Raw genomic sequence first — 20,841 nt, 5'->3', positions numbered from 1 at the left:
CTTCACTTGTTTGTCCGGGGTTTCCACCATCCAAGCAAAAAAAAATTGCTTGTATGGAAATAATCGCTTGGAACTTAGATATTAACTTAAAAATCAGTAAACAGAATGGGCATTTTTGAAAAAAAGCGACAATAGTCTGTTGAGGGAGCAGATGCGTAGTTATCGAATAACCCTCATAGTTTTACACTCTTATATCATTTTTAGTTAATTAGCTTGTAGAAATAATTGAATCATTGCAAATAAAACAATTTCTTATAAATATATAACCCGATAACGAACCAAATCACAAGTTTCTTAACACGCAGGTGTAACACCGCGTGGGGGAGGGAAATATATCAAAAAACATCGAATCAAACATTCGTTATCAGCGTTAGTAAATGACTTACCGCAAGTGATTAATTAGTGTTTGGTACATACAAGATTTCAAATATGGTAGCATTTTTCTTAAAGTTATCGGTTTTGGTTTTTATCTCGTGTTCGCTCGTTGTTGCGGATCCCTTGGACTTTAATTATCACTCCAACGAAGAGTTAAGGAGTATACTACAAAGGTTTTCTTTTGGTGGTAACGGTTTTCGGTTAAGGAAAAATTTGTACAGTATAGGGAATACTTCAGGAAGGCCCAAAAGTGGTAAGTTTATATTTGCAAAACAAAAATCATTATTGAGCTAGTAGGTAAACTGCTAATGTACTGCTTAAAATTGAAATTCACTAGAACTTTGTAATATCTTCAGGGGTCCTATAGCCTGACTTAGGTTCACCTGCATTTCGATCTACAGGTTTTCGATCCATTCTTCCTCATTTATGGCTCTATCTCTCATTATTCTTCTGATTTCTTCTCTCCATTCTAATGATAGTCTTCCTCTTCTTCTTCTATTCCATGGAACATAGTTTAAGACCTGTTTTGGTCATCGTTTATCATTCATCCGCATTACACGCCCGTACCATGCCCGTACTTTGTATTTTAAACCGTTGTTACTAGTAATATTAGCAATATTATAATAATATCTTTTCTGACCTTTCTTGCCTCAAATTGCCCAAATTTTTATTTTAACTGTTTTTATTCCCAAAATTAAGGTATGCAAAACAAGATGTAATTGAATATACATAATATATTTGTGTTTCAAATAGTGGCATTGCAGATTTTTATAATATGTAATCTGTAAGAAATAACTGTTTATTTACCTGATACGTCCAATGTCACGTCTGGGACTTATCAATCATTTTATTTCAATTTCCTATTCCTACGTAATTGGTTCTAGCAGATAACTAGCTACTAAGAAAACTAGGCTAAGTCAAATCCACTACGATATAAAACTAAATTAAAAATGCAAATTATTGTGTTTTGCCTTCAATATTTCAATAAAGATACGTTATGGGGGTAGCTTTTTCTGATATCTCAAAAATCTATTTTTTCTTCTTCGTAAGGAGAATTTTCATTTGTTTGACTTTTCTCTCCAATCATCTTTCTCTTCTGTGTTTTGCTTCGGAAAATGAGTAACCAGTCATGTTCTTTATTTGGTCCGATCATCGTAGTGGAGACCTTTATCTAGATATTTTGTCTGTTCTTCTAGTTATATGTCCAAAATATCTTAGTATATTTTTATTGATAATTGTGATGAGTTTAGATTTTATGTTAAATTCTTCTGGTATTGAATTGTTTGTGCGATATGCCGCCCATGGTATGCGCAACATTCTACGGTAGACCCGCATTTTAAATGGCATTTTACCCTTTGAATCTGCTTTTGTGATGATTGATGATCCAAGTTACCGAAGCGTAGGTGACGATAAGAAATATTATTGCTCAAACAAGACGTAGACAATTTTGTGTTTTTGAAGTTATACTTCTTTAGGCGCGATAGGGAGTGAATTTTTATTATTCTGCGCGCATGCGCACAGAGACAGTATGTTGTTCGTTCCTAAATCTTTTAAGTTATATGTGTCAGTCCAAAAAAGGTGTAGAAAAAATATATTAGTGTTTTTAGTAAATATATTTATTAAAATTTTTGTGTCTTTGGATTTGTCTTCCTCGGGAGTAAGGTAATACGTATTATTAAAACATTTTTATTTAATACTTCACTTCGTCAATTTGTTACCGTGGTTTGTCATAATGTCCGAGAAACCGTCAAAACAATGCCTTCGTAGCCTCGTTCGTACAGCATTCGACTACGAATCGAGAGGTCCCGGGTTCAAATGCGGACAATTGCTGTATTTTTTTTTATTTTTGGATTTTTGGAAAGTGGTAAGTTACTATTAAGGCGGCGCCAGATATGCGACATTTGGCAATTACTGAACAAGTGCTTGCTAAATATCAAATATTTGAGTGCTCATGAAAGTGTTAGTTAAACGGCAAGCACCTTGCACCACATATTCGACATTCACCAAGGCGAATATTTGTTTACTTTAAAGTGTTGAAAAGACCGACAACGTACGGGAACACGACAAATATTCGACAAGCACTAAAATTGGTCAATGCCAAATAGCAAGCAACTCCTCCACACTAATAGGCAAATAGCAAGCATTTGTTCGGTATTTGGCAAATACCGCATATCTGCCGCCGTCTTTAAACTCAGTTTAATATTTAATAAAATAAAAATAAATTGTTAAAAATATTTTATTTCGCTGAAATCATATAATAGAAGTATAACTTCTTACGTGCGTAAAGAGTACACACACATTCTTTTTTTAACGCCAGTGTTCTGGTCATTGTGATGCGTCCACTGAGTTCATCTTAGGACTCTCCCCTGTTAGAGATGTCGGAGCCTACCTATCATTATTTTGGTTTTTTGTGTATTTATTTGCAAAACTAAATTCCATACTCACCATGTCCAGCTTATTCATAATTTGTTCCAGTTCCATCCATTCCAGGTCCATCAGCATATCACGATTTTAATTTTTCTGCCTTCTATACTTGATTCACCTTGCCATTTCTGAAAACTTAACGCGTAATATGTTCACTGTATATTGAATATAACGGCTATATTATACATCCCTGCCGAACTCCACATTTCAACATTTCCGAACAGAATAGATATTCTAGCGTACTCATTTCTCTAAGTATATGCCACATTGTATCCCATTTTAGGTTATTGAAGGTCTTGGAATAATCAACAAAGCACAAATTTGTTTTACAATAAACGCTCATGTATATATTTTTCTATAATTTGACGAATATTAAGAATGTGTTCTCTTGTTCCCCTACCTTGGACGAATCTGCGTTGTTCTTGGGAAATTTGTGGTAAGAGAATTGATTTTAGTCTTTCATTGATAATGGTGACGGAATACTTTGCTCTCGTGGAATATTTCTGTGCATCAGAAAACCACAGAGGTGTCAATTTGCTAAATACTACCCTGAAAGTTAAAAGTAAAATAATTTTGAAAGAACGAAAAAATCAGCTCAAAAACTTAACAGGTGAGCAGTAAAGTTTTTTAAAACAGATTACAAATGCAATAGTAAGACTTAAAGATGTAATACATCTCTTGTAAGGAGATCTCGCTAGATATTATAAAAATAATTGAAAACATCTATCAAAACAACAAGATGGAAATCGGTATAGATGGACAAGTTCTAGAACCTATAGATACAAGCAATGGAATAAAACAGAGGGATTCACTAAGCTATATGCTATTCAATCTAATCATAAAAACCATCGTGAAGTCGTAAAGAGCGTCAATAAAGGAAGAGAACACAGAATGGTCAACAATAAAATTAAAATTCTCTGTTACGCAGACCATGTAATATTGCAGTGGCGACCGTGAGGTAGTGCCATAGAGCCATGGCACTACCTCGCTAACTATGCAGAAACATATTTTTTATCTTTAAAACTTTTTAATTCCTATTAATTTTTTTGTGTGTATTTCTCTTGATCTTCATAAATTATATAAAATATGGCAACTATGGGCGTAATACAATCCCTGCCACAGCGGAGATTATTCGACAGGAGAATCTCTCCTTTGTGCCAAAGTCAGTACTGACACGACTAAAAGAGAGAAAAAGTTACGAGCATTCTATTTAAGTGACACAGAAAGAGCTATATTGGACTATTAGTACATATTTATATACAGTGAGCACGTAAAGGTTGGAATAAATTCATTATCTCGAGAATGGACGATTTTGGAAAAAAATCCCGAAACAGGTATATCTTTATTTTTAAATTGCGACTTTTTGGCATATGTATCATACTAGTGACGTCACCCATCTGGGCGTGATGACGTCATCTATAATTTTTTTAAATGAGAATAGGGGTCGTGTTATAGTTCATTTGAAAGGTAATTGAATTCTCTATTCAGTACTATAAACATTAACATAAATATTTATACAGGGTGTCCAAAAAAATTTTTTTAATTAAATTTATTGACATAAAAAGAAGAGTGTGTGTAATTTATTTAACTCAAAATACGTTTGACTGCTATCAGAAAACAAGAAATAATGTTTATTTGACAAATAAATATTGTTTTTTGCTTAAATTCAGTATTAAAGCCGCCACCCACCTTCGTCTTGACAGTTTGAATATTTAATTTAAGCAAAAAGCAATGATTATTTTTCAAACATTTTTTCTGTTTTCTGAGAGCAGTAAAATGTATTTTGGACTAAATAAATTACATGCATTTTTTTGACACCCTGTATAAATAATTATGTAAATGTTTATATTACTGAATAAAGAATTAAATTACCTTTCAAATGAGCTATCACACGCCCCCTATTCCTATTTAAAAAAAAATCATCGATGACGTCATCACGCCCAGAAGTGTGACGTCACTAGTATGATGTATATGCCAAAAAGTCGTAATTTAAAAATAAAAATCGACCCGTTTAAGGATTTTTTTCCAAAATCGTCCATTCTCGAGAAAATGAATTTATTCCAACCTTTACGTGCTCACTGTATATAAATGTGAATCTTTGTGCCGGGCACGAGGTTGAGTTTCTTTACGTGCTGGTTTGTCGCTTTTATTATGTATATTTTCTGTTAAAAAGTTTTGTATTTATAATTAAACTTTTAGAGCATCATGATCGTGGGTGTAGTGTGTAGTATAAATAATATTTTGATTATTTCTTAAGTTTAATTTATTAATTGACAATGAAGATTAGTATCTTAAAAAATTTTTTAAGAAATTTAAATTTTTAAGAATATTTTTTTTTAAATATTTTAAAAAAACTACAAATGTTATAAGGTTTTGTGGAGCTTTCGAGTTAGCTTTAAGAGGTCACGACGAAAAAGAAAATTCAGAAAATAGAGGCATATTTAAGGAGCTGGTCAATTTTAGTGCCGAATTAGACAACGACTTAAAGGTTCATATTATTCAAGGTCTTCTCCGGACATTTAGTTGCTTCTAATTTATTTATGTCGGAGAAAGTTTGCTGCTTATAAGCATCAGTTCTCCGAACCATTTCTTAATGAAACATGGAGACAATTTTAATTTTTAAACAAAACTCGATTTAAAACTGAATTAGATGTGTGTACTGTATTGGCGAGACGAATTAAGTACTACCTCTGGGGCTGTTTCGCTATCGGTTTTATTGTAGAGTAGAGGGAAGGCTTAAAAAGCACATTTGAAGAAACTATTAAACTTTTAAGTATTTTAGTTACCATTCCTATATCAACATCTGAAGCAGAACGCTGTTTTTCGATGTTAAAACATAGTGCTTTAGGTATGCTATCTGCAGAAAAGCATTTTGTAAATTGTATTGATAATTTTAATAATAAAGGCATTAAAAACTTTGCAACCAAAAAATAGAAGAATGGACTTCATATATCGTAAACTTTAAAAGTGACATTACAAAAATTTGTGCATGTGTGTGAATAATGAAATAGTATTATTTTTATAAATTGGTAAATAGAGACTAAATCTTAATAACAAACTTCAAGCACTATCAGCAGTAAATGCTGGTGGTAGGTTAAAAGGTTTTTATTATTAATTAATTTACGGAACTGTTTTTTATCAATGTTGGACAATTGCTTGGCACCTCAGATCAATAAACATAAGATAAAAGTATCCGCGCATATATTTTTTCAGTTTTTGTTGTAAGTATACCTTTTTTGACAATACCGTGAATCCGTCACTAAAAATTTTGGCGACTGCCCGAGTTCTGGCACTACCTTCTTAAAGTGGTGCGAGCCACCACTGCAATATTGATCGCCCAAGATGCAGATAGCCTTCAAAGACTAATTCACAGATATAATACAAAAGCAAAAGAATTTAATATGACGGCTTCACTCAGAAAACAAGGATAATACAGTCGAACCCGTTTATTGGAATAGCCTTCGTGCAAATCAAAAGTATTCCTGTAACCGGGATATTCTAATAACCGATCATTGGTGGCTACTAGAAACGTTTCGGGACCTCAAATTATATTCTATTAACCGGGATATTCCTTAAGACAGTATTCTAATAAGCGGGTTCGACTGTAGTAGGTAATAGATAGGTAATAAGTAAAGAATCAATAAGATGTAAACTTGAAGTCGATAGAGTTAGCATTGAACAAATAATGGAAATAAAGTACCTAGGACTTATACTATAATAGAATAGATCAGTAGAATGCTTTAGGACACTATATGGAGGAACTGACACATTCAATGTGACATGAAACACGAATCTATAAGGTCAGTCACGATTAACTTTTAAATAGTCAGCATCTTTTTCTATTCCGTTGTGCTTTGGACCAACATTTATATTAAATGCAGTATTCTTAAGTGTGATATTTTTCTTGTCCGACTAACGTTAAATCTTTTGTCTTCTTTCATCGTACATTTATTTTTTATTTATTTACATAAAGTACCTCGACAACTAGGCCAATTAAATATTTATTTATTTAATGACAAAATTAGTGATCGAAATTTTCATTTGTTTGTAATCTACAAAAATCTATTTACGTTTTTGTTGTTAAGCTTTTATCAACCAAAGTTCGATAAGCGATAAATTATCAAATCTAAACCATTTAGTAGGTACTGGACTTTTAGCTCTTAATTAATTCTAATATAAATATGATAATATAAATGACCGATTGTTTTTTATCGTGAACACATTTTGTCATTGTATTATGTTAATTTGTTAATTTAAACTTGTATAAAAATTGTACTAAATCATTCTGTTTTACCTTAACATTGTAAATTTCCATGTATGACCTTGACCTACAAGGTGGCATTAAAGCCTTGAATGATGATCACTTGTGTATAAATGTATAAATCGTGCCTATGTTAAAATGTAGTACAAATAAATAGAACTAGCTGGTCTATTGATTTCTAGGAACTTCCCTCCATCTTCTGACCCTTAGAATCTTAAAGTCTTCTTCCAGATCATCAACCCTTCTTCTACGTGATCATCCTTCATTCTTCTTCTGGATCCTGGTTTGGGGATTGCGATCTCTTCGTGTACTCATTGTCTAACATACCTACTAGCAATATGTCTGGACCATCTTAGTCTCAGCACCTTAATAAATTTCACAACATCTGGATCTGTGTATAGCTGGTACCTATAATTCAAACTTTGGAATATCACTCCATAGAACATTTTCATGTAAGGCTCCAAAAATGATTCAAAGTATTTTTCTCTCAAAAATACAACGTAGCCTCTTTACGTTTTGGGATAAAGTTATGTTTCAGCTTCACATATCTGCCCCAAAACCTGTCTTATTAAAGCCTTGTAAATGTTAAGCTTTACTGTACGTTTTAGGTTTTTATTTCTTAGCTTTCTTTGTTGATTGGTTTCCTAAACATATGACCGATCTATTAAAAATTTCTCATCCTAATATCTATAATAGCTGAACAAAAGCATATTGAAGGGAAAAGAAAATGAGTAAATTTACATCATCAACGACGTAACTACTAAATAGAAAAAAAAATTAAAGAGAAATTAGGAAACAAGCGAGAAAATTTAAAGAGAAATAGACAAAAATAGTGAAAATACAAATAAATCAAAGGGAAACTAACACAGAAAAGAAAATGGACACGAAGTTAAATGGAGAGAAAAAAATATAGACTTTAGGAACACATTTCTTATTCCTCACAATGAATAAAAATAAATAAATAAGATATAAAAAAGACACCACTAAAAGGGAACACAAAGAAAAGCCACTAAACGGAAATCTAATGGAATTAACAGAAGACATGTGAGGGATTTGAAATGTACTGGGGCCTAGAAAAGCCCTGTTCGCTTTAAATGTGCTTATGCAAAGGTGCATGGATATTAATTAGCCAGTTTACGTGTGTTTTCTTGGTTACAACACAGCTTTTGATAAGGTCAGCCTTATCAAATTACTTGAAAACAAAAATTTAGACATGAGAGATATGTAATCAGGATCATTAGCGCTCTGTATGATAATCAGAAAGCTATGCTAAAAGAGGACAATGTTTTTTCAGAAGAAATACATCTTAAGGTATAAGTCAGACAGGGCTATGTCCTGTCACCTAATCTGTTCAATGTAAATTCAGAGATAATAAATAAGAAAGCACTAGAAGAATTAATAAAGGGAATAAAAGTATATCTATTGCTATTGTCTTTCTTCACTTGACCTGTCCATGGAGTAGGTGAGCAACCTCTGTTTCTGCAACCTTCAAAGTTTTCCAAAATTACTTTCCTTTTAATAGTTTTATTCTTTATTGCAGGTATTCCACCTTCTCCGATATGGGTTTTGGAGCTGACAGCGGCACCAGAAGATCGCATGGGAGTACCAAATGTGAAGTTGGTGGGAAATATTCATGGTACAGAACCTGCGGGACGTGAAGTTCTTTTACATTTTATTGAGGTGAGTTTAAACGATTTTTAAAGTACAACATCGGGAACCAAAAATGGATACGTAGAAAGCGCGTGATATTATCGTTACTAAGGACTAGAGAGTTTGTCTTGTTACTATAAAGAATGGACACTTTATAGGAAAACGTTACAAGGGGAAAATTAACGATATTATTATTATCTTCTAATAAAATTTGAAGCATAAAATTAGAATTATTAGTTAATTTAAATCAAAGCAATAAGATGCTTTTATCATTGACTATTAACGCCTTTTAGTAAAAATAGAACGATAAAAAATACAGAAGTATGGTTCGAATTTTTTCTACATAATCATAAAAGGGATTGCACAATATAGCACTTGTAAGTCTGGATCCCGCGTATGGAAAAAAAGTTGATTAATAGCAAGCTGAAAATTTGTTAATAGTTTAAGGGTGACTAGTCGGACAAACTTTGATATGTGGGAACACTGGAACAGGGAAAGTTTTAATTGTGGAACAGGTTAAAAATTTGGAACGGTCAGACCACGAAAACGGCACATGTATTTTGTCCGACAGAACAGACTTAAACTCTCCGAACAGAGATTAAACGCTCATGCAAAAATCAGACTGCAATTTATCACCAAATGGGCATATTAATGAGTGGAACACGTAGAATATGTCAAATGACAGGAATTATGACAGGTGATAAATAGCAGTCTGATTTTTGCATGAGAGTTTAATCTCTGTTTGGAGAGTTTAAGTCTGTTCTGTCGGACAAAATACATGTGCCGTTTTCGTGGTCTGACCGTTCCAAATTTTTAACCTGTTCCACAAATAAAACTTCCCCTGTTCCAGTGTTCCCATATATCAAAGTTTGTCCGACTAGACACCCTTAAGCTATTAACAAATTTTCAGCTTGCTATTAATCAACTTTTTTTTCATACGCAGGATCCAGACCTATTGGATATTGCGTAAATAAAAGAATATCTAATTTTTATATAGGTACAGCTAATTTCGACTGTTTATAATTTTTCAGTTTTTGATAGAAGAATACGGAGATAACGACATGGTGACATGGCTCCTAGACAACACAAAAATCCACATCCTACCCAGTCTCAATCCCGACGGTTTTGCCGTAGCTAACAAGTTTTTCTGTTACGGTTGTTCATCATGTCCTGGTGTGGGAGTTTCAGACGACGAAATAATCATCAGTAGCAACTTCCCTGATTATTTCCACACCAACGAAGTTTTGGAACACGCAACAGAAACGTTGGCCGTGATGAAATGGATGGAAGATGTCAAATTTATTCTATCGGGAAGCTTCTTCGGCAGTTTTGTGGTAGCGATTTATCCCTATTGCAACAAAAGTAAGTTTTTTACCTGTACTAATGATATTTTAATGTAACCTGTAGCCTGCTGACGAAAATCTGAGAGCGAGAGAAAATGCCGGAGGTATGGAGAGAAGCAATAGTATTTCCCATTCATAAGAAGGGAGACAGGGAGTATGCGAAAACTACAGGGGTATCCATGATACTACGACAACCAGAGATAAAGCCACGCGCATGAACAAGCGCGTCTCTCTCTCTTCTACGCCTACGTCACTGACCGACAAACGCCAGGCCAAATGTTCGATTTTTAACTTGGGTTTGTTATTTTTATAAATATAAATATAATCTAAATATAAATATAATTAGAAATAGTCATTAATGCTCTTTCAGCATGGTATTATTGTTAGTATTAAATCTTTGCGACTACTCTTTCTAGATTTAAAAAAAAGATTTCAACATCAATTATATAACAACATATAATTTAAATCAATATTGCTTAAAAGGACTATTCTCAGTAATACGTGCGATTGGAGGTTTACATGATCATCCGTCTCCTTGCAATTTAAATACGTATAGTAGGCCATTGGGTGTGACAAATTGGCTCTGTTTACTAATTGGATATTTTTCATTTTATACCTGATGTCTTCAAATTAGATTTTTTTATTGCAGATGAAACAAGGTTCGTAAATCCAACTCCAGACGATGATGTATTTCAATTTCTCGCTAAAACATACTCAAATAACCACCCAGTAATGCATAAAGGGTTAACCTGCCCTTCGTCCAGTCTACATTTTGACGGAGGAATAATCAATGGAGCTGCCTGGCATAATCACGATGGTAAGAGCTTCTTTTTGGTCATTTGGTGGTGATATTTTTTTTCATATCAAATGAATTTTGAAACAAAATTTTAGTATACAGTGTTATAGCAAAATAATTATTGCAATCATGCAGTATAATATGTCCCTGTTCTGTTCCAACCCCAATAAATTTCACGCATATTCAGCAGTTGAGAAACACAATGCCTGTGCCGTTGTTCTTAAAACGCCAGGACATGCGCCCATTTACTTCCCGTTAGCATTCTGAGTTAGCTGTTCCTAGTTGTTACTGTCCCTCTCGTTTTTATGCAATATTGTCTGTAGGTGAGGGGCCGGTCCAGTTACTCCAAGATATATGGGTTGGTCTGTGTGTTCTAGCTAGTATATTACCATTTCACGCAATTTGAAGTTTTCGCTTGGCTTCCTTTGCGCGAAGGTGGAAGGAGCAGACTTGGGTTTTGAGGGATTGTGTCTCAGAGAATTCTGCAGCAGATAGTACTATGTCATTGTTTTTAAGTCAGTTTCGAGTTTCTCCTCCACTTCTTCAAAGCTATTTCCTTGAGCACATATTGCAAGATAGTCAGCATAGAGAAAATATTGAAGAACATTGGTGCTAAAACACTTCCTTGTGGGAGGCCGTTCTTTTGAACTCACCACCTACTTACTTTGCCCTCCAGCATAACGAAAAAACGTCTGTTTTTGCAGTAAGGAATATACGACCGTACCCAGATGGTGGTCATTGAGAGTGTCGAAAGCAGCCCCTGTTATAATTTTTTCTTCAAAGCCCTCTTCAGTTTATTCTGTTAGTGCGAGGAAGTGACCGGTGCAAGATTTGCTGACTCTAAATCCTCCTTGTTGTGGGATGAGGTGCTTGTTGACATTTTTTTCTATTCTGAACGTCAACGTAGGGGAGATATGCCTGAGACGGCATACTGGCTGAGATGGCATATCACGCGTTTTTCTTAAACTATTTCAAATTTGGTGCCTAGTGTGACAGTTTTCAGTTAGTTTATTTTGACAGCAGTAGCCTTTGGAATGTTTAATAAGTAGGACAATATATTTATTTGCTTTTTTTGTATCACATTATAATTCGCGAGTTTTTACACCTAAGTTAAGTTTTTAAATTTTGTGATGTTTTTTTACCTTATGCCTATCACGCCTGCATCGATTTTTATCTTAAAAATGTGCTTAAGATAAATTGGGTTTAAAAAAAGGTCTGATTGCAATGTTGCCTAAGATGGAGTAGTAAGTAGGTGGATTAGATGGCATAGGTATGCCATCTCACCCTTATGCGTTTTTACACTGCATTAATTTTGTTATATGATTGGAGTTTATCGTTACAGTTATGGGTCGTTTTAAGAGGAATTCGAACCTACAAAATCGATTCTGTCAAAGTTGGGACAAGTGACGAGGAAGATGCTGTTTGCATTTTGGAGACGGCTGCTCTGAAAAGTTCATTTGATGTACATCCGTACCATTCTCTCAGGTTGCGCAACCACAATATTCTACGTCTTCCTATGCTTCTCTTTTCCTTGAATCTTTCTTTGTATAATCAATTGGAGCAAGTTGTATCTCTCTCCACCTATAATATGTCCGAGATATTCCAATTTTCTTGTTTTGATGGTATTTAAAACTTCCATTTCTTTATTCATCTTTCTCAGAACCTCTTTGTTTGTGACGTGTTCTGTCCATGATATTTTCAGAATTCTTCTATATACCACAACTCGAATGATTCCAGTTTTTTCATTGATGCCGCATTCAAGGTCCAAGCTTCCATTCCGTAAAACAGAGTCGAGAAAACATAGCACCTAGTCAACCTTACTCTTAGCTCTAGCTTTAGATCTCTTGTGCAGAGCACTTTTCTCATTTTGTTAAAATTCGCTCTAGCCTTTTCTATTCTAATTTTAATCTCCTGGATGTAATCATGTGTGGAGTTGATTATTGTTCCAAGATATGCATATTGGTCTACTCGTTCGACAATGGTTCCGTTTATGAGGAGATTCTCGTTATTTCTTTGAGTTTTGGATATTCTCATAAATCTTGTCTTCATGATGTTCATTATTAGCATTTTGTTTGATGTTCATTCAAATTAGCCTCATTTAACTGTCTTCTAACGGTCCGTCCACTAGCATTTTTACGTTACTGACGTGTTGAAGACTGTTTCTAATCTCTACAGCAGATAAATATCTCTGGTCATTTCTTTTAACTCATGCATAGGTCTTTTGTATATTTCTGTAATTTGATCTTCCTCGTGATCTTCGGCCTTCCACCTTTCCTTGTATAATGAGTCTTTTCTGTGTTTGCTCTCATAACATGACAAAAGTATTTTAATTGTTGGAGATGGACTTTACTAGAGAGTCGTTGGCTAACTTTTAGCTCTCTTAAAATTGAATTATTTGTTCTATGGGTGGTCCAAGGAATTCGTAGCATTCATCTTCAACAGAACATTTCAGTGGCGTCTATCTTTCTTATTTCTGAATTTCTCAGGGTCCAAGATTCACATCCATAGGTCAGTATTGGGAATATTAAGTAGTTGAATGTATAATTGCACTCAGTTAATTTATATCGCGCGGTAGCACATGGCCGCATTATCATCCAAGTCTTCTTTATCAAAGTGCATAATTACTTACATAGGTTTTTCTTTATTGTTCCAGCCGATATGACCGATTATAATTATATATTTCGCGGCTGTATGGAAGTCCGATTTGAGATTTCCTGCTGTAAATATCCCGATATCGGAGAACTTGAGGGAATTTGGTTAGATAACAAAAATGTAAGTAAACAAACTTAGGTAATGTGTAAACAACTTTTATTATTATAAACTACGTATATTTTGCAAGATGTGATGAGATGAGATGTGAATGTATAGTAGAAACGGAATTCGGTCAGAATGCGCATAAAAGTGGTGGTATCAATGTTTGGTATAAATGTTCGGAGCCATGAATATTTCTTCCTACCAATTTCTCTAATATAGACAAATATTAATTTGTCTGGACCAAATTACGGTTCTGTTAATATCTGAGAAGACTTGGTCTTCACATAATGTTGCCAAACTGAAATAAAATGAAAACTACGTACTTAATTGGCCGATGAGAGAAAAACGCTAAGGAAACACAAGCTATACAGAAGAGAACTAGAGGAAGCATTAGTCAGAAAAAGACTGGTAAATCTCCTAGGAGCGATGAAGTTAGTTCAGAAATGTTGAAAGGAAGAGGAAAAGGAGAAGGAGAAAAAATTAGCATGGTTGGGTTATACAACACGGATGAACATTAACAGGCAAGTGAAAAGTGTATGAGCGGCTAAACCGATAGGAAAAACAGAACGATAAGACCAATAAAAGAGTGGAACAGCGACATGGGAGAGATAAATCTTGACAAGGAACAACACAATTGGCGAAGAAGAGAAAAGAATGGAGAAAATTAATCAAAGTCTAGACACACCTCCCTCCATACCAAAGGTAGAAGACGAATGATTATCTATGTATGTTTGGAGGAGGTCAAGGCACTATTTGGTCTGTAGAGACATTGAAGAGGGAGAAAGAGAGAGTTAATTGTTTACGTTTCTTAAAAAAAATTTTTAAGAAACGCTTTTTTTAGTTACGAGTGACTAAAATTACAAATATAAAAAAACCAACAAAAAATCAAAAAATAAAAAAAAAATGAAAAAATCTAACACATTCGTTAAAGAAAAGCGTGGGGCGAAAACCGTTTATTCGATGAAGACGCGCCACGCTTTTCTTTGACGAATGTGTTAGACTTTTTCAAGTTTTATTATTTTTTGCTTTTTAGTTGATTTTTTTATATTTTCAATTTTAGTCACTTGTAAACAAAGAAAAGCGTTTCTTAAAAAAAATTTTCATATTTTTTATTATCTACTATCACTGAACTATATGTATATGTTACAGTTCAAGTTGATTCTCAGTTAGAGTTGACTCCAACTAGTTGGAGTCAACTCCAACTGAAACGAGCAGTAAAAGTTGATTTTAAAAATTTAAATCAACTTTTACTAGTTGGAGTTGACTCTTCCTGGATCGATTCAGTATCTTAAGTGCATTTTTGATGATATTTAAGTGCATTATCTGGATCGAGAATCTTAAGTGCATTTTTGATGAGTGTGAGTTTCTTTGTTTTGACCGTTTCAACTACTTATTAGTATAGTCTGTAACGTCGCCCGTGTTAGATAAATTATTCTGATTCGATTTTTTGCACAAACTTATTCAAAGAAATACTTCCGTATAACAATCCTTATAACAAATACACAGGGTGTCACGCGGTACCGCGGTCGAAAAATTGTTTAACCAATTTTTGTTAACCAAATTCACAAAAATAATTTTTATCTACTCTATCTCATATTATGTATGTAAAGGTTTTATTGTGTGAAAATTGTAAATATAGATAGCAGTACATGAAGGGTTTAAAGTGTGTCTGAAGCGACAATCTATTTTGTATGAATATAATTGCGAAACACTACAGAATTTTACTTTTTGACATAAATTTTATTAATAATAAGATACATTTTGTTCAATATTTTTAATAATTAAAATAAATAAATTTTAATTTCACTCAAATAAATAATCGATTGCTGCCATTGACCACTTACATTCAATCTCGGTTAATTTGATTAATAATCGCGGCAGGTAAAGTAACATTCTTCTTTCAATACCGTAAAATGGGGTGTAGTTGACCGCTGGGGTGAATTTGACTGAAAAGTTCGAAAATGATTCCAACATGCTTATTGTTTTTGAAGTTATATTTCTTTAGGCGCGATTGAGATGGAGGGTGAATTTATATTGATCTGCGCGCATGCGCACACCGACAGTATGGTATTAGTCGTTATACGGGCTCTGATTGGGTGTTGAAATGATCTGTCAATAATAAATAATTGTTCAATATGAAGGTAAACAAATGTATAATATATTAGTTCTATTGTTGTGAGGACAGAAACAAAAAAGTTTATAATTGTAGTAACATTTAAATAGTTTTTAAAAGCAACAGGTACGTAATAATTGTAAATGTATCATAGGTACCTACCTACTTGAACCTACCAAAATACATAGTATGTAATACTTTTATTTACATAATTTGATTACCATCAGAATTTCTATCAATGTTCACCTAATATATTGTTTTCTTACTCTATGTTTTGTTGTATTTTTTCAATTCTAAATCATTTCAATTCAAAATCAAAATAATTTAATTTAATTCAAAAATATCAAAAGCTTAATCCGTTTAGTTAGTCGATCTTCGCACATAATGACACATTGCCTGCGTGGCGAATCGTTTAAGGTGAATGAACCCCAATATACCAACCGCGCTGATAGCTGGTTCGAATCCCATTAAAAACTTTTATTTTTTTATACATTTTAGGATTGTAAGTATATTTATTATATAATTTTATTTTCACAAAATACGTATTTAGTTAAAAAAATTTCCGACAATTAATGTTCAGAAATCATTTGTGGCATTTTTAATGTGTTTGTGTGTGTTTTAGTCTTTTATTATTTTAATTTTTGGCACTGTTTTAATAAAAATGTTTGAGAAGTAGTAAGTATAAATTAGTTTAATATTTAAATAAAATACAAGTAAAAAGTATATTAATTTCGTTTAAATCATATAATAGAAGTATAACTTCTTACGTGCGTACAAAGTACACACACATTCTTTTTTTTTATTATTAATATTAGTAAATTTTATGCTAATTCTGTTCATTGTAAATGTATGTTGAACATATTTTATGTAAAAATTAAGAGTTTTTTTTCTTGTATATACCAAAAACGCGGCCTCGAAATTATTAACTTAATTTGTAAGAAAATGCTTAAACTTTGTTATAAAAATCATTATACTAAAAATAGTTGGTAATATTTCAACGAATTATTAACTGTAGATAAAAATACCAGTTACTAATTTTGAATGAATTTTTTAAGTTTCGTTACAATCTTAAATTTGGGGTGAAGTTGACCGCCGCCGGGTCAAAACTTGCAGAACCTACATTGAATCGACGCTGCTTTAGTCGTATGTAGTTTGAAATGCGGACGGGAGCTGACGCGTAAAATATTTTTAAAAATAATTACCTACTTATCGAAATAAATTTGTTAAAGGCTAAGGGTGTATAAGCATAAGGATAAGAAGAAGACCATGCATTTGTAGACATTCAAAGTAATATTGCTGAGGAAACAGAATACTTTCACATTAATAATACAGAAGCAAATTTATGGGTTGTAATAGAATATCAAACTAAGAGGAATATTTTGTAGGACAAATTTCAGCGATTAAAGAGGATGAAGCTAATGTTAATTTCCTAAAACTCTCAAAATTGGGAAAAGTTATATGGCCTAATATTCTTGACGAAGACAATGTTCCTCTAAGTAACATAAAAAAAGTATTAAATGCGCCAAAAATTTGCCGAAGGGGCGAGCTGTGTTTTGTTTTGGACTTTTCTGCATATAATTTTAAATAAGTAACTTTCTTTATGTAATAAAAAGTTGATTAAAATGTTTATTATAATTTAAAATCATTTTAGTTTGTTTATCTTCCTCCCATTTAACTAAAAATAATTTTTATTAACTAAAACCATAGACAGTCAACTTCACCCCGTTTGGGGTGAAGTTGACCAAAGAAGCAAATTATTTTTTCCAAGTTTGGTTTTTTAAAATACCCGTTGTTTTATCTACTAAAATTAAAGTTAAGACTTATACACATAATTTGCAAAAATATATGATACATTTTATTTCGTTATCTAGAAAATATCTTTAGTTGAAGTTGAAAAACGGTCAACTACACCCCATTTTACGGTACAACAATGTGTTACTTGACTGCCGAAAATGAGGGCAAATCAGTACAATAATGAATGATTTTAGTGAAGTCAGAAACCAAAAAAAATCAAAGATTAAAGCTACCTCTATAAGATCCTGAAGAAATTTTTGCCATTATTTCATTAATAAGATATTATTTTTAATTATCAACAATGAGCGCTAAGCGTGTATTGAGGCGGCCGTCAATGTGAGTGCGAGTGAGATTCACCATTGGACGGCCGGAATGGTGCATCTCTTTAGCACTCACCATTGACGACCACCTAATACGCACTTAGCGCTCATTGTTAATAATTATAGATAAAGCTTAGTAATAAAATAGTGACAAAAAATTTCTGCTGGATCTTGTAGAGGGAGCTATAAACTTTGATTTGGTCACTTTCTGACTTTCATAATAATGGATATTAACCGAGTTATTAAGCCTTGAAAATGGCTATTTTCGCATTTTTCAAATTTTAAATCGCGTATAACTCGACAACAATCAATTTTAGAGAAAAATCACAAAATGCCTTTTTTTGCTCAGAATAACCCAAATGATCTAAAAAAATTACTCGAAGTGAAACAATTATCGATTTACCTAACGGGGCGACGATACAGCCTAGACTAATTTGAACATATTCAGTAACATTTAATTTCTAGAATCGGCTGTTTGTGTGAATCAGAATCAACTTTTACTAAATGGCATTGGGAAGAGTATACTTTTCCTAGTTGGAGTCTACTTTTACTAGTAAATGTTGAATATAAATCTTCATTTTATATTCATAATCAACTTTTACTGAAACCAGCCGTTAGAGTTGACTCCAACTAGTTGGAGTCAACTCCAACTGGATAATCAACTTGAACTGTAACATATATACTTCAAACTGAAAGATATTTACATATGTAGAAATACATACTTCAAACTACATAATACGTGCTTTTGTATTTCTAGGCTTTACTCCAGTATGTCACGCAGGCGAATAGAGGAGTAACAGGACAAGTTCTGGACCAAGATACCAAAAAACCAATAGAAGCAACGATGAAAATTGTTGGCAGAGATATGGAGTTTAGGAATTACAAAAAAACTGGAGAATATTGGCGAATATTGCTGCCAGGTGATTATCAAGTTCAGGTATGTAGTAATTTTTGTTTATTTTATAGTCTTTTGCTCTTTCGTATACAGAATTTCTTAATATTCGACAACACTTAGAAGAAACAGTTTCTCTAAAACCCGTTACAGTAGTTATTTTTTAAGTAGGTTATTCTAGTCTTATAACCTAGGCAGCTGGTTAAATGTAAATTGCGACTCTGATGAAGAGATAATAACTAGGATCGAAATATCACGGAAGGCTTTTATGACCTGGAAACCAGTTTTATGTAACAGAAACCTGTCGATGACTATTCAAAAGAAGGTGCTGAAATGTTGTGTGTCGTCTATTCTATTGCATGGTTGTGAGACATGGGCGTTAAAAACCACAATGCTAAACAAAATAGAAGCATTCGAATTGTGGTGCTATCGACGAATCCTAAAGATATCGTGGGTTTCGCACACTTCCAATGAAGATGTTCTTCAAATGCTGAATTCAGAACGTCTGCTCATAAGCATCATAAAGAGGAGAAAAACAGAATACTTCGGCCATATAATTAGAGGACCTAAATACCATCTGCTTCGCCTTATAATATAAGGAAAAGTGGAGGGAAAGAGATGGATTGGTCGAAAAAAACTTTCGTGGCTGCGTAATATTAGACAATGGTGTGGCTGCACAGTAGAAGAATTATTTCGCGCAGCAGCCGATAGAGAGAGATTTCAAGAAATTGTAAACATGATGACGGCCAACGTCTGAATACAGACACGGCACCTAAAGAAGAAGAAGATTCTAGTCTTATTACAGTTTGATTCTGAAATTATTAGAATCACACTTACTAATTTTACTACTATTATTACTGACCAGGTTTCATCTTTCATTAATTTTATTTTCCCTCTTAGTCATGGGCGCCCATATGAAAATTTTCATAGGGGGGGCAGACGTGAAGATTTTGTATATTACATTTTTTACACTATGGACACGGATAACAATATATAGTTTACAGCATCCGAAATGCTAGGGGGTTCCACGGCCCCCCTGCCCATGGGTATGGGCGCCTATGCTCTTAGTATTCTCTCGTTGGCATAATTTTCTTCTACAATATATTTTAACCTATTTTCTGCGATTATTAATCCCACTCCTGTTTGCCCTTTACCTCTCCCTTGTGTCTATTCCAGACCAAAATAGCCAGCATCTTTTGTGTATTTTTTAAGCATTTTCCTTTTATCTTTGCTTCAGTTATTCCCAGTATTTTTATTTTATGGATTATCATTTCCTCAACTAATCCTGTCTCCTTTTCCTTATTACTTCTCACGTTCCATATTTCCAATTTAATCTTTCTTTTCTCCACATTCTCTATCCTATCTTTTGTTTTCCTTTTTAACTCTTACTGGTTTTTGTATTTGTGATACCAAATTCTTGTCCCTATTCATCGGCTTGTCCGTCTTGTATTTGGTTCCCATTGTTTATATTTCAGTTTTTAAGGGTCATTTTTCCTGGTTTTATTGCCATTTCCACTTTTTTCCATCATCTCCATCTTCATATATGGAAAGTATCACACTAGAAGATATAGTTATTCTATATTCTTCTATATTTAATGTATAATAAAGCAATCATGTATTCAGGCATTGCTGTACAGCAAAAACTAAAACATTTGTATTTTTTAGGTGGAAGCTGATGGCTACTACCCTCAAATTCAAAACTTCACAGTACTAGATTATAAAACAGATCTGCCCAAATTAACACATTTATCAATATTTATGTTAAACTCGTCAATTTCTACAACTACCGTTTCAACAACTGAACCGACCACTACCAGTACAGAAGCAATTCAAACGATGACGCAGACAAACAACATCTCAAACACACCTCAACAACTGATGATATCCATACATTGTAGTCAAAAATGTACAGGAAATTATGTGCGGGAAAACCTGTACCTGATAGTTTGCGCCTTATTTTTCGTTTATGCCAATGCATTCAGTTCGGGATGCTTCTGGTAGGGGAGCAAAGTATGCTAAATGTGCAGTCACTCGAGCGCTTTGGGGACCTATTGGGTTGTGAAGAGTAGGTCCTAAAACCAAAAAAAGTTAAGCAAAGTTTTCCATTTTAGTGGGCGCT

General features: G+C 33.4%; 1 protein-coding gene across 1 annotated transcript; it reads left to right on the top strand.

Annotated features, from left to right (window-relative positions):
* The first annotated feature begins 352 nt into the window (after window positions 1-352).
* LOC114325232 (carboxypeptidase M-like) lies at window positions 353-20,723 on the top strand. The gene is made up of 7 exons (XM_050657120.1): window positions 353-628; window positions 8,601-8,740; window positions 9,742-10,072; window positions 10,703-10,870; window positions 13,503-13,621; window positions 18,588-18,767; window positions 20,388-20,723. Exons 1-7 carry the CDS (start codon window positions 430-432, stop codon window positions 20,721-20,723), a joined length of 1,473 nt encoding a protein of 490 aa, XP_050513077.1. The 5' UTR covers window positions 353-429.
* The last annotated feature ends 118 nt before the right edge of the window (window positions 20,724-20,841 follow it).

This window comes from Diabrotica virgifera, chromosome 7, assembly GCF_917563875.1.
Source record: "Diabrotica virgifera virgifera chromosome 7, PGI_DIABVI_V3a".
NCBI classification, from domain to species: Eukaryota; Metazoa; Arthropoda; class Insecta; order Coleoptera; family Chrysomelidae; genus Diabrotica; species Diabrotica virgifera.
Note: the sequence above shows the minus strand (reverse complement) of the source record. Positions and strands in the feature narration are given on the sequence as shown.

Excerpts from the sequence above, each read along its gene's own strand:
- LOC114325232 (XM_050657120.1), top strand. The coding sequence starts at position 430 with ATGGTAGCATTTTTCTTAAAGTTATCGGTTTTGGTTTTTATCTCGTGT. Across the intron at positions 8,741-9,741 it reads TTCTTTTACATTTTATTGAG|TTTTTGATAGAAGAATACGG; the intron begins GTGAGTTTAAAC and ends ATAATTTTTCAG. Across the intron at positions 18,768-20,387 it reads CAGGTGATTATCAAGTTCAG|GTGGAAGCTGATGGCTACTA; the intron begins GTATGTAGTAAT and ends TGTATTTTTTAG.